Source organism: Acipenser ruthenus, chromosome 3, assembly GCF_902713425.1.
Source record: "Acipenser ruthenus chromosome 3, fAciRut3.2 maternal haplotype, whole genome shotgun sequence".
NCBI lineage: Eukaryota > Metazoa > Chordata > Actinopteri > Acipenseriformes > Acipenseridae > Acipenser > Acipenser ruthenus.
This window is the reverse complement of record NC_081191.1, coordinates 76,935,328-76,950,828: the sequence shown is the minus strand read 5'-3', so window position 1 is coordinate 76,950,828 and position 15,501 is coordinate 76,935,328. Positions and strand designations below refer to the sequence as shown.

General features: G+C 35.6%; 1 protein-coding gene across 3 annotated transcripts in view; it reads left to right on the top strand.

Moving 5' to 3' along the window:
* Positions 1-3,421: 3,421 nt before the first annotated feature.
* The window catches only part of LOC117394194 (carbonic anhydrase-related protein-like), a 29,989-nt gene continuing 17,909 nt past the window's right edge, over positions 3,422-15,501 (top strand). For 2 of the 3 annotated variants that reach the window (XM_033992264.3, XM_033992263.2), the window contains exons 1-5: positions 3,422-4,049; positions 7,200-7,391; positions 8,253-8,377; positions 11,886-11,981; positions 14,599-14,661. In XM_033992264.3, coding sequence (XP_033848155.1) covers positions 3,977-4,049; positions 7,200-7,391; positions 8,253-8,377; positions 11,886-11,981; positions 14,599-14,661 — 549 coding nt within the window. In that variant the 5' untranslated portion in view covers positions 3,422-3,976. The remainder of the gene's footprint in view (positions 4,050-7,199; positions 7,392-8,252; positions 8,378-11,885; positions 11,982-14,598; positions 14,662-15,501) is intronic. The other variant, XM_033992262.3, reaches the window with a different exon arrangement.

Sequence of the window (15,501 nt, the reverse complement as noted above, 5' to 3'; positions counted from 1 at the left end):
CGCAGCACGACATGATTCTGAAGAAAGTCATGAACAGAACCAGGAGAGGAAAATGTTAAGTTTACAAAATCAAAATACAACTGAGAGTCAAAGAGGTTAAATATGCAGTCAATATAGTCTCTGAAGACGGGCTGAAGTCTGATCCGGAAAAGATACATGCCATCACAGAAATGCCAAAACCCAAATGAGAGTCCTGTTAAAGAACGATTCAGCATAGATATGGTATGAAGAACATGACAGAGCTTTGGAACAGCTAAAGCAGTGTTTGACAAGCAAACCTGTGCTTATGTTTTTCAATGTGAACAAGCCAGTTAAATTACAAGTAGATGTGTCAAAAAGTGGTCTAGGAGCCTGCCTGTTCCAAGAAGAACACTCCATTGCTTATGCATCAAGATCGCTTACACCAGCTGAACAGAGCTATTCTCAAATTGAGAAAGAGTTACTCGCCATTGTATATTTGCATGTGAAAAATTGAATCAATATGTATATGGCACATTAGTGGATGTATAATCAGACCATACTCAGAAAACCTTTGAGCAAAGCAGCTCCCAGATTACAACGAATGCTCACGAGACACAGAAATATCAGCTAAATGTAAAGTTTTTACCTGGCAAGTATATGTATGTAGTCAACACACTGTCAAGAGCCTACATAGAAAAGCCAGACACCGTTGAGAATGCAGGCAGTGAAGAATGAGAAGCAGAAGTACGCTGCTTAGTGAAGAATCTTCCTGTAACAAAGAAAAGACCGTCACAGCTGAAGCAAGCAACAGCAGAAGACAAAACATTGGAAACCAGTGGTTCCCCTACCATTCTACAGAAAATAGGCTTTTTACGTTTTCTGTTGGCCAAAAACATTTATTATATATAAAGTTAGTTCCAGGGCACTTTTGTAGATTCTTGGCAATTCAAACAAATGTCAGGATTTCACACACATTCAATACAAACAAATATCAATGAAAAACCTAGAACTATGTGGAATTACAAGTTCCCTTTAAAATAAATACCACAAAGCTATTGCACATTTCAAATTAAGCAGTGGACATGCAACCTGCCCTGGTTCCCGATGAAATTTCTGCTGACAGGAAGTCACATGACAATGAATTCACTGCATAAAGCTAAAGATAAATAAAAAAATATATATTGATCTTCGTAAACTCTCTGCATATACAAATTCTGTAAGTCTTTACAGAATCAGAATTGGTTGTCAAAATGACTAAGATATGTGAATTTAAAAATTGTTAGTAAAGTAGAAATTATTACTGATTTACAAATTGCTTATGATGAGCTAATAACAATGCTGTTGTGTCCAAACATGGATGGTACCAACATATATTGAACGAATAAGGAATAAAGCTTCACTCTAGCTACATTAAGTAATACTAGTTAGTTAAGTTATTTCAATTTAAATACACATTGTGTAATGCAAATAACAGCAACACGTTCAATACATTCTTTTAAAACGCAAATATATAAATAGGCTACATCATATATTATAAGAACCCAGAAAATGATCGATACATTAAAACGCTATTTACATCACACATCAAGAAAATGCACTTAGAATGATGAACGGATTATGATATGAGTGCGCGCACGTAAAGTAAAGCAAGTCCATTTAAAACGTTGTAACGTTAGCTACTAATTGGTGGTGCAATTTGAGTTGTGAGAGCGACCCAGAAAATGCATTTCGTAAACGAACAAGTCAAAACTACACAAGAACAACAGTGTCCAATGCGTAATTAATTAAAATAATTACACTTAAAGCAAAAAAAAGAGACCGGAGACCGCATTACAGAAGAAAATCGTAACTTCGTGCTCGGGTCCGTGAATCTGAATGGCTAGAAATTGCGGTGGGTAGCTATCTAACGTTAGCTAATATAATTGTAATCGCTCTAGCTAGAGGAATAAATTATGCAAGGAGTACATTTGCCTGCCTACCTATTATCAGCTTCAGGTGATCTCTCTGGAACAAACAACGATTGAATAGCCTGATTTGGTTCTCCTTGTTCGTCATGAGCATGGTCTTCTCCCGCTTCATGCTGTCTAAGGTCACAAACTCCGCCGTGAGAGATTGAAAATTCTTTTCTGCACACAGTGCACCGGGCTTTGAAAATATTGACATGAACTTTGTTCACCCATGTAAAATCCGTCTCCCATTTTTGCTTTCGTTTTTTTTTTTCTTTTGAGGTGTTCCCGAATTTGCCAACGTGTCCGAAATCATGGTTAGGTCGGCCAGGGTCGGTCACCGCGCACCAGCGACCCCTGTAGTCTGACCGGGCGCCTGCGGGCTTGCCTGTAAGCTGTCCAGAGCTGAGTTGTCCTCCCACTCTGTAGCTCTTGGGTGGCTGCATGGTGAGACCGCAGTGTGAAAAAAAACGGTCGGCTGACGGCACACGCTTCAGAGGACAGCATGTGCTCGTCTTCGCCGCTCCCGAGTCAGCGCGGGGGTGGTAGCGGTGAGCTGAGCTAAACAAAAATAATTGGACACTATTAAATAGGGGAGAAAACTACAAGAAAAACTAATTGGTGACTACTAAATTTTTTTTAAAAATGGGAGAAAATAATTACTGAATAAAGAATACAAAGATTAACAAATTCCGACATTATTTCTCAGTTTGTGTTATTATTGCATACATCACATTATTTGAATTAACTTATAATGTGATTCAGAAGGATTCCCTAAAACAGTCATGGAGCAGACTACTTGTTCGTAGAAAACAAATTCATGATTTCAAAAGTACAGTTTAATAACATAACACACATTCAAACAATTACATCTAATGGAAAGCTCTCTTTTGACCAGTCCAAAAAAATTCACTTTCAAACCCAGTACTTCTCTCGCACGTCTCCTCACTCTCGCGTGATTTTCAGACTCACACGCGTGGTACACTGGCGTGTTGGTGGACAGCTGTTGACTGTGTTTGTTATCACTAAAACCGGGCAAGTGGCAATACTGTAGCAATGCTCTTAATGTTCATATTGAAGTAGGCTACAATATTTGTTTTCATTAAAACTTGTTGTTCTTTGTTGAAGTTAATGATCAGCTTTCATATTTTGTTCTGTACTCATTTAATCAAACCAAGTTGTGTAGAAGACGTTTTTCAAATCTAGTAAGGTTATTTTTTAATAAAAAAAACGACAAGAGTCGCAGTCCTTGTTGTGCTGCCAGTGTCATTAAAGACACTCAGCTAAAATCGTAGAGTATAAAAGTACGAACTTGGCAGCGCAGTGTCTCTCTTTAGCGCGGACGCAAGAACTGTGTTGACAATTTTAAGAAAACGCATTTGAGAGGAAACATTTGTATGATATTTCATAACTGAACAGGATTCAGGGTGCGCCCCGGCAAGCCACGGCACAAATTAAGCACTGGTAGCACCTCACGTGAGCTCAGAGCCTTAAGTCAAACTGCCCTAGCCGCCCCAGTCACTACTGTATCCACAACAGTGCAGACTTCAGCCAGCCAATCAGCAGGGTCAGATTGGTTAGTCACTGGGTGACAGATTTCAGTCTACCTCCTATGCATTTGCACTGTAAAGCTACAGCACAGGTTCAGTAGCTCGTTGCTTTCACTGAGGCAAGAGTGCTTTCTGGAGACTCCAACTTTATTCACACTGAAGGAGTTTGGGCTTGAGAGAAAGGATAGGGAGAGAAAAAGGATAAGACAGACTTGCTGTTACACTGCCATCACCACTTTTTTAAAAATGTATTTATCAGTTTGAACTGCAGAAGCTAAGCAACACTTTCTATTACCTACCCTAAGATCACAAATGAATTCATGAGATGCTAGATTACCTGCACTGAATAACGAAGGACATTCAAGATATTGAAGTTATACGTTACCTGTATTGACAAGGTGGAAACTATAGCCACCCCTTTTTCCCTGTATTATTCTTTTAAAACCTTATCATTTAGTTGGTAAAAAAAATAAATGTACTGAGTAATTTGATCTAAATTTGAGTGAACATCTGGTTGGAATGGCAGATAATACGATTGAAGAGTCAGACTATTATCCTGATAAAGATGATCTGGAGTGGGGCTACGAGGAAGGTAAGTTTAATTGTTTTTCTTTTTTTGTTAGTTTTGCCTTTTGTCTTTTTATTGAGCTGCTTTTTTATGGGATGAAGTCTGCTAATTTGTATGCTTAAATACACATTGGAGAGTGGAGTCCCACACATAGTCTTTCACCACAGAGTCACAAGATTTAGTGCTATTGTCTTTTACACCCGATTTCTCAAATTAACATGTCATTAATAGCTGGTAAAGTGCTAACCAAACTAAAGACGTTTTGTATTATTCATTTTATTCCCTTTGTGATTAAGGGGAGGATCTACTAAGTTCATTTATGGAATTGCAAGTGTAACTTTGTTGTTGTACACTGTTTTTTTTCCTTTATTTTCTTACAGTAATAGTTTAATTTTCCTTTTACAAAAAAAAAAAAAAGAAAAATGGTTTGAAAACCCTAGACTAAAGTATGCACCAGAAGTTCTATATTTTATGTACAGTGGACATAAAATGGCCTAAATAAGTATTCATGAGTATGTGGGGCATGTATTCATGCATGTCACCTTATATAAAGGATGAAAGAAAGGTAAATCCTGAACATCAAACCTGTCAGATTATACTTGATATGGTTATGTCACCCCTTGTAAGTACAGTGAAAATGCATTCCACACTATCTTTTTGCTCAATAAACAAATCTTGTTCATAATGTTAAAGCGGTTCTTTTTAAGCAAAGCAATGGATAATAAATATCTAGATATCCAAAAAACAATTACCTGATTTACAAATGCTAACAAATAGAAAATAAAATGCTGCTGTTGTTGCTGAAATATAAGAACTGTGACTTTTGCAATTAGGTTTGACTTATTCTGCATGTTTTTCATTACCATTGTAAACAAAATATTAATCAATGTGGGCTCATACTTTTGTAAATATTTGAATCTGTAATTTTTAAAAGCAAAACCTCTGTTTTTCCATTACTGTATGTAATTAAACATATTTATCCATCAACATTGCTTTATGGCTCCTACTGGTTTCATTCAATTGTAGTTACCACACTGTATTGTTGTCAGTTCAGATTTCTTGTAAGGGGCTATTTAAAAAAAAAAAAGTGATCTCTTTATTACTTCCTCTATGGTTTGCCCTTTGGCTATCTTCAATAAAGGACATTTCTTTGAATCAAACAATATAAAAAATAACTTCAGTTACAGCAATAAAATAGCAATTCTCTTCGCCTTTGTGGTGTTACCCGACTTAAAAATGGCAGTATAGTTTCAGAAAATGGTAATAGAATTTCACAATCATGCTTCGCAAACACCAATAATTAGTTATGCTGAATTGGTTGCCACTGTGCTGGACTACATACAAATCTGATTGCTGTCCAGTGCCTGTACCTGTGTCCTGTTTAGAATTGCTATTTTAATCCTGGAGAATCAAGTCATTACGCATACGTAAATATGTGCACACAAACAAACATTTCAAAAATGATAATGCAATTGAAAATAAATTGCCATATTTCTGTAAGTGCAATGGTAAGTAAAATAAAATAAAAAAAATTCAATTTATAAATATAAAACACACGCACACACACACACACAAGATTATATTAATACAATCCGATACACACAAACATGTAAAAACACGATTGTACAAGCTATTGATGACAATTTGCAGACAGAATGCACCACAGTGATTGCCAGTTTTGCTCCAATTGTTATAATATAACAGTTTCAGTTATTCTAGTTAATATGGTCATTTAAAAATATACCTGCCTGTGCTGTTTTTATTGGAATAACCAGCATCGATTTGAAATTTGTAGGAGGATTTGTTTTCACCTTGAATAAAATAATTGAAAGTCTGGCTAATATATCTTCAACTAAAACGTACTTACAAATGAACCCTTTTCACTAATATGACTTGAGTTTGCAATAATAAATTAGGCGAGAGGCGAGGGGTTGTGTTAATCATTTTCTATTTTAAATGGGGGGGGGGGGGGCTTATTTAGACAGGCTTACTAACTAGATTAGGAATTGGAAAATGTTCACACAAGATAATTTCCCATTTGCCTTTAATATAAAGCCCAGGCTGTCATCCCAGTGATACCTCATCAAAGTCCCAGTTTTTTTCAATTAATGTTATAACGTTAAGCAATTGCTGCTGCATTGTCTATAAGAAACTGACAAGTAGAGGGTGACACACTTTCAGGTAGTTTCCTGACCAGTCATTCTGTTCATGTAATGAGAATATAAACCTTTCCCAGGCGCAAAAACTTCTTTTCATGGTCATCAACTTTCCTCTGTTATTTAAATAAATCTTTCTAGATAGGTGAACAAGGCTACCATGTCCAGGGTTCATTCTGCTCCATTCTCATTCTTGAGAGGAACAAGTGCTAGTAGGACACGCAGGCATAGCCTCCTTTTGCCCCTTGTATGGGGGTGAGGATCAGTCTCCTTTGAGACAGCAGTCTCAGGTTTCCTGGTCACTCCCACCTGAAGTTGAGAAATATCGGCGAGCTTCTTTAAAACCACAAAGTGGAGAGTTTACATGTTCTAGTTTATTGAGTGCTGAATGGACAAACATTTCATTGCTCTACACAGGTTGTACCTTCATTCTGAAACTCCCTCTCATGGCTAGCAGTCTAATGAGTCAAAGAGTAACTTTTTACACTTATAACTTTAAAGTCTGTTTCAAGGCTCATTTCAAAATGTCCGCTCTAGTGTGGCCATTTTGAAAAGCTTTGAAACAGACTTTAAAATTATAAGTGTAAAAAGTTGTCAGGATGTTAACAATGAAAAGAAAAATTACAGGTACATTATGTAACAACAACACGTGGGGCCATATAACGCTGTATTTTTCGGAACCCCGCTACTTACCCTTTAAGGATGGGATAAATACTTCTATGTGACCTTTGTTCTTTGCTACTTATTTTAAAACAGAGATTTTTCAAATGGTAGATTTAGCAAAATTAGGTCACCTTTTAGTGAATAGGGATGTTAACAGTTTATTGCAATAAAGTATACAGTGTTATCACTGTAAGCTGTACATGTACTATACTGTACAAGGGCCCTTGTAAGGCAAATAACAAAAAAAGGGAGCACTGTACAGACACATTTGTGCTTTTATTCTATTTTTTTTTGTTCTGTATTTTTTATGTTTCACTTAGTCCCAGAGTTTTGAAAATGCTGCTCTTCTTTTCAGGTGTGGAATGGGGTCTAGTGTTTCCTGAAGCTAATGGGGAATATCAGTCTCCAATTAACCTCAACTCCAGGGAGGCTAGGTATGACCCAACACTACTACAAGTACGCCTGTCTCCGAATTATGTTGTGTGCCGGGACTCTGAAGTTATAAATGATGGCCATACAGTTCGGATACTGCTTAGGTCAAAATCAGGTATGTTGAACTTTCTTTTTTATTAATTGCAATCACTTACAATGGAAATATTTTATTACAGCCATGCACGTTGAGATAAGCTTATGCCTGATGCCCTACACCATATTTGATTATGTTAAGGGATACAATCTCCAAAATGTTGAGTTTGTTACAAAATGTGAGGAAAACACGTGTTTGCAGCAACTTCTGGTTGTAAGTACGGTAGTTTCAATCAATATGTGTACATGAGATAAAGTTCATGATAAGTGCTAAATCGGAATGTATTTTTATGAAAACTGTGCTTACATGACTTGGAACAGGGAATCCAATATTACAATTGTTTTCTGAAAACTGTATTTACTTGACTGAAAAAAAAGAGTTATCTTTCAGAAAACATTTTTTTCCGCAAACTACAGGAATTCTTGTGCATGTAACCGAAATGACTGTCCTGTGCCCATCAGTTTTTGATTGTCAACATTATGCTGAAAACTAACAATTACTCCCACATTCTTCATATTTGAATTTTCTAAAGAGGCCCCTTTTAGAAACAGAGCTGAAAAACTTAAGAACATGAGTAATTGTTTCCTAGAAGTATGCCATTCCTTACAGCTCTCAAGTAGTCATGAGTAAGAATGGCCTCATGAATGGGACAAACAAAAACACAATCATCAGTGTTGATGGCTAAATAAAGTGTGATATTCTCAAAACTGTTCTAGGCTGTTTTTGGTATATCTTATATTTAACATTTGTTTTCATTATTTTCATAGCCAGAATTATTCGAAAAGTTTGTGTACTTGACTTTCTTTTTCTATTAGTTTAGTGTCTTTTTTATTTTCAGCTAACATAATTCAATCTGTGCTAACACATGTGTACCCATTGCAGTTGTTACAGGAGGCCCGTTACCTAGAGAACATGAATATGAATTACACGAGGTTCGATTTCACTGGGGGAGGGAGAATCAGCGTGGCTCTGAACACACAGTTAATTTCAAAGCTTTTCCCATGGAGGTAAGCATTTGCCTTCCCATTGCCAGGCTTGGGCAAAATACTTAGATAAATGTTTTTTCAATAAAAAAATACTCAGAAAAACGTATCCAAATACAAAATACAAACTACTTTGGAAACACTGTATTTTCAATACAAAATAAAATTGTATTTGGAAAATACCATTTGAAATTACAGAATCTATTTTGTCAATAAAGGAACTGGAACAATTAACAAGTTTCAAGCTACATTAAGCAAACATGCAGTGGGTCCTTGTTTCCACCTAATATAATGCAGGTCTACCTTTGGCAGCAATCACAGCTCGAGTCCTGTTACTAGCACTGGCCACTACATTTTGATAGATGTCTGGTGGATTATTGTGTCAATTCTCCTTCAGAACGTTTGACATTTCAGCAAGGGTTGGTGGTCTGATGCCACAGGTGGCATTCCAAAACATCCCACAGTGTTTGATGGCGATTAAGCTGTCACTCTGGGCCAGCCACTGCAAATTTTCAACATTATTGTCCATCAACCACTGTCTAATACCTAGAGCCTTCTGGTGGAAAAAGAGCATCTAGAATCACGTGGCTTGGAGGACCGCGGCGGTCCTGAGCTCCTTAGGCTGAAAGGAGGACGCTCGACTGAGAGACTGTATTAGGCACTACTAAATCAGGGGGAAAACAGAAAAAACGATTTCTAAAAATAAATAAATAATTATATGGGAAACATCTTTGCTATCACTAAAAACAAATAAGTCGTCCTCTTCCTCTTCATTGGGTCTCCCACAAGTTATATGGACACAAGGAAAAATGTGCACTTGAAGAAAAAAATGCCCTTTCGAAACTTGCATCTCTTTTGAATATCTGGCGCTATGTTTTTGCTTTGCAGCTATGAAACATTAATGAGGACAAACCTGTCATTTCCTTTAGGAGTAACTGGCATTGGTTTGCTGGAATTTGATAAACAAGACCACAACACAATTAATACATTGATTGACAGAGTTTAAATTAAAACTGGTTTGATCTTCATCTACTGCCAATGGAAACAAACCAGACTGATTTTAAATCGCAATATCATAAAACCATTGTAATTTGCTATTTATTTAAGTTTTAATAACCATGTCATTGTGTTGCTGCTGGTAGATAGAAACTAACAATGCTATTGCTGTGGACCACAGCTGCAACTTGGACTGGAGAAACTTTAAATTCAATTACTGGATTTAAATGAAGTGTTTTAAGTGTCAGGCTTTCAGAAATGCTTTGGAATGTTTGATCCCAAATAAATGGGAACAATTTAAGAACATTTAAATGAATTTCCTCCATATAAGTTATATACTATTTAACAAGAGCTATGTATTAACTAATGTCTTTAATGATAATAGCAGCACTAAAGTTCTAGACACTCCAGAGTATACCCTACTTACACCATGCATGTTGTTTAATAAAATACTGACTTATACTGTGTGTATATATGGAAATTCTTATTTAAACAATACAAGTAATGACAAATAAGTGTAAGGCAATGTAATGTTGTGTCCAGGTATTGTAATTTACCAACAACCGAGTTGTGTATACATTCAATTTAATACAATAGCACACTTGAACTGTTGTGAGTAAAACTGCAATGCATGTTTTTATTCTGTGACTGTCTGTCAATTTTCATTGGAAAATATCTTATATATATATATATATATATATATATATATATAATATATATATACCAATATTTTACATTTTTAATTAAGGAGGAATCCTAGAATACAAAACCATTTTAGTCTTTTAGATACTTAGTATACAGGCCATGCCTTTGACAGCTGTTATAAAGACATAAGAGCCACCTGAAGCTGTCTGTTGCAGGCTGCTACATAGCGGAAGTTGTGGCAGCGGTGGATTCCTAAGATATCTAAAGTCTTTATGATGTGGCATTTGTTTGTGACGTCAAAGACTTTGATAACAGCGACAAGCAGCAAGCAGTGAGCTTTAATTTCGAACTCTTGATTTCAATGGCCAAAGGAATACATGTTTCTTATACTTCCTAAGATGAATTATTTATGGATACACTCCACGCAGCATTCTCACAAGTCCTTTATTGTTTTGCTATGAAGCGAATTCAATTTCTCAGACTTTACTTTCACTTTGACTCACGTCAAGCCCATGTAAGTCTGATGGTTTTTACTTCCTGTGTTACAAAGACAGGTACCGTAATTTACGTAGTTTGACATGCCAGAATTTCCATGTGATATACACATGAAAATTCACAAGGAGGTTAAGTGACTTGCTCAGGGGCACACAATGAGTCAGTGGCTGAGGTGGGATTTGAACCGGGGATCCTGGTTACAAGCCCTTTTCTTTAACCACTGGACCACACATCCTCCATGGGGTAGTGTGTGATATGAGAATTTAATGAGGGTGGGAATTCAATTCTCATTGATCACACACTGCCCAATGCAGTATTTTTTATAATAATCTCTGGTGAGCATTTTTTTCTGGCTGAGAAGTGAGCGAGAAAAGACAGCAACTATGTGATGTATGATAGGAATTCCTTTCAGTTTGACAGCTCGCACCCTAGCAGCTGTGTATTACGGGAAATATTAACTGGATGAGCCCATTGAAAAATTGCTCCACAGTTATTATATACCGGTAAAGTTATAAAGTAGCAAGAACAAAGGAACAATAACTTACATTATTTACATTTATTAGGTCAATAGAAAAGTTAATTGGTAAACCTCCATATCAAAAGTACACACGATAGAGCCATATCTTCAAAATGTTTGCCTTACCTTGTTTCCTATCTTTATACACTTAGAAAGTGTGTCCTGTAGCTTCTTATAAGTGAGCATGTGTCAGTTTACCAAGCTGACCTTTTTCCAAATAGCACCTTTCATGACGGCTACACTGTAACTAGGTATTTCAGATGTTATTCCTATGATAATTCCTATTTATTGATAGGAATTTAAATAACTCTTTTTTAAACTCATACTGATAAAATAGTTAAACACCTTCGAGTCTGTCTGTCATAAAGTTTAAATAAGACACATCAATGTTTTTAAAATTTGACACGAGCCAACTGATTTTTTGTGTGACCAGTTTCTCAATGGTATTTTTGACACAAGGATCTATTTCATTAATCAAAACAGTGGCAGACCCCAACACAGCCACCATGTAATTATTATGAATAGAAACATTGAACTTCCTTTTAAGGACACAGATATACTAAAGAGGCTCACACACACTATGATGTTGTTTCACACAAAGTACCTTTGGTGCAAATATCTACTGCAAATACAGTAGCTGCAGCATGTGCAAGAATAGAAAGTTTGAATTATATTTCCATCATGTTCAGGCATGTTCCATTTTGTATTAAAAATACTATCCTTTGTTGTCTGTTTACTTTACATAGTGTATCCTTTGGCCATGCACTTTAAAAGAACAGGTTTGTTTAAGAATACTTGCCAAATGTATTTTTAACTGTATGCACACATTGGTTCATACTGCTTGCTTTTATGTGACTGTAACTGTTTGACTTTTTTCAGCTTCATCTAATTCACTGGAACACTACACTATACAGCAGTATTGATGAGGCATTGGGGAAGATGAATGGAATACTTATTATTGCTTTGTTTGTGCAGGTAACTTTTTTTCTGAATACATTATACTAAATTGGAAAGAAGTGTATAAAATGACAAATAGAGCATTTAAATAAAAGATAGGAACTTGAAGATCAAACCCTGGTAACAGTACTTTTACATATCATCATATCTGTATTCTCTCTTCAGTAATTTAGCAACAAAGAACTTGGGAACAAATACAGCATGTAAGATCATTAGGTCTATAATAAAGTACTGTACTGGATAGACCAGTTTTCCGACAATTAATCAGCTCACTTTTCAGACAAACATATTTGTTTTGACTTGACTTGGATTCTTCTTTGAAATATTATGAAAATTGTGTAATGTGACTGATAATTGTAAAAATTGTGACTTTTCATTGGATCACTTAGTACACGTACTATTTGCCTTAAATCCATTGGCTCTTATTTGATTTCTAAAGAAGATTGTCCCAAATTTGTACGTGTAGTAAAAATATTATGTGTAGTTAACAAAATAGAAGGCAAGGTGTATCGCAGTGACTACATGTAGTCATTTATTTGAAAAGTGAACTAAACAGCACACGCTTTTGACACAGATGGCCTTCCATACATACCATCCAAAACCCATATTTAGTACACATATTGATTTGGACCAATCAGAATACATAAAATAGTACGTGTTCTAAATAAATGTAAACAAACTAGCATTTTTTACGTAGGAGCTGGTCATTTTACAGTAGTTGTCACTTTTAATGACTTCGTATTCACAGCATAATTACAAGAGTAGCCAATCAACTGGAAAATACCGCAGCGAGAGATTTTCTTGTATCTTGCAAATATAGATTTGCTGAGTGCTGCTGATTTAGGGTTACCAGGTTACCAGGCGTCTCAGGAAAACGGGGATTGTCAAAGTTTTCAGTCCAGATTTTTTGTCCTGTTCGGAAATATTATTATTGTACCATACAAAACTATAGCTGTGTGATTGTGTCGTTCAAAAATATATAATGTTACAGTTATTTTAACTGCTTCAAGGAGTCATTGAATTGAGAAAAAAAAATATGTCTAGATTTTTCAATCTGGAAATCTGGTAACCCTATGCTGACTTCTTGAGACAGACGATGTCGACTGTGACATGATCCAGTTTATATTACCCAGAGGTTTTTTTTTTTTTTTTCGATTTCAAATGTAAGGCACATACTATTTTCTTCAGATTCATTGGCTCTTATTTCATTTTCAGTTATCTTATTGGCCAAATTAGTAAGTGTTATAATTAGAATTACAACACATACTAAATTCAAATTAGTACGTGTACTAAATATTTGAAATGTGTATTGAATAACAAGTTTTTGACCTGAATGGCCTTCCTTGGACATCTAGTGTGTCCAGAATGACACTGTGTACCTGTGTTAGAAGCTTGTATAAAACAGTTGCAAATGTCCTAAAAAAAGAATATCTAAATTCTCAGCAGCACCACATGCTAAAATCAGCTTGTCACAAATGCTGCAAACTAAGGTGCTGCTTTGTTATTGAAAGAAAGTACAGTTTCTTATATGAGAGAGACAGGAATTAACTGAAAATCATTTAATATGTTTTTTTATGGGGATTTTTTTGCCTATCAAGTTACTGATGCACATTACCGGGAGAGTTCTTCTTGATGTATTTGTACCCTTTAATATGATCAAAATATTGTAACTTTATTGTAATTGTTAATGTGGATAGCGATATTGCTTCTGGCTGCCAGAGTAATGAATGGCAGTGATAATGTGTATATGCACACACACATTTTTATTGGTAAATGTCACTACATTTGCCAGTATGTTATACAGGTAGTGGACAAACAAAATGGAAACACCTGGGCAAAACAGGCGAGCAATGGCAGATCAATTGACTGCAAATTTCAACCTGGGGCGCAAGCAGCCAGTTTCATCAAAAACGGTCCGCCGAGAACTCCACAGAGTGGGATACCGTAGTGGCCCAAAGCCCTATTAAGTGACTTTACATTGGTGTTTCCATTTTTTGTCCACTACCTGTATATTAACAGTGTTGCCTGCATACAAAAATAATAAGAAAAATAATAATACAAAAATAAAATAATGCATTGCATTTGCGTTTTGACTCGTTTTTTCCCCCGTTTTGGGACAGGTTTCGATTGTGCTTATCGAGCATTACTAACACATTTGAACTAGTACCATTTTTTTGGCAGATTACATTGTTTAAATGCTCATTACCTATTTATTTAAAGCTCCTAAGAACCACACTAAATTATGCATGAAATGCGATCTGCTGGCGGGTAAAACGGAGGTCCACTTTAGGAAATAGGAGGATATTTTTTAACGGATTAAAAGGTGGAAAAATTCATCGGATTTTGCCATTTCCACCGAAAATGAAACTCCTTTCCAAAATCAGGCCCGTAATCTTTATTATACACAAGGAGATACAAACTGGCTAATATAATCCATAGGCCGTACAAGGGGCATATAGTACAGTACTATAGTTTAAAATGTTTATTTGAGTACCAGTATTTCTTTTTTCTTTTGTTTTAATCATTTTTATTGTTTAATACACCTTTCCGATTCAGATTACAGATTGATTTTATCAGTATATTGAATAAAATGTTCATGTTACTTAAAGAAATCTTTATTGTGTTTTTCATGCAGATAGGCAAAGAGCATCTAGGTCTGAAGGCAATTACAGAAATCCTTCAAGATATCCAGTACAAGGTGAGCGATTGTAAATCATGAATTGGGAGCACTGTGTGTGTGTGTGTGTGTGTGTGTGTGTGTGTGTGAAAAAAAAACAGAAAAGTACTGTAACCATGGATTCTCTGTATTCTGTGGTTTTTGTGTTGAATGACAACATTTAGAAACACGCATTCATGGTGTGAATAAAAGCAGAGAAGAGATAAGGGGATGAAATGGTGGTTATATCTTTAGAACATTACTTATACACTTACTAGGAATATGGTACTGTATTTAATGAAGCCAGACTGTAACCAGTTAATTTCACAAAGCCTTAGCAGGCTTCTAGCTATAACAAAAAATATGTGTCCGTTTCACAAAACAACATTTCAAGATAATTCTGGTAAGAACTGTCTTACTGCACAACCTGGTGTGGGCTATTCGGCTTTTATTGTATTAAGTGTTAGGAATATTAATAAGTGTTGTTCTATGACATCACAGACAGTCTTACTGCACGGTCATGTGACCTTGTTCAGCCAATGACTGTGCTTAATTTATCCATGCCATTTTATAACATGTCACATTTAGGGAGTCTCTAATTTATATAAGAAATAATAAAATGAGTGTATTAAGTTGCAATTAAATACATTACTGCTAAATACTGCTTCCTGGAAGTAATAACATTATTTTGTTAATCATATAGAAAATCTAAAAACTAGTACTGAGTATGGAACAAATAGCGCTGATCATAAACCTACTTACTAGCAATCTTCTCTTACAACAAAGACATTGATAAATGTTTTTATGTTAATGTCATGTGACCAGTTTCCATCTTGTGCCAGGTGGAATATAAGCAATATCTTTGTATGTCATGTCTGTATT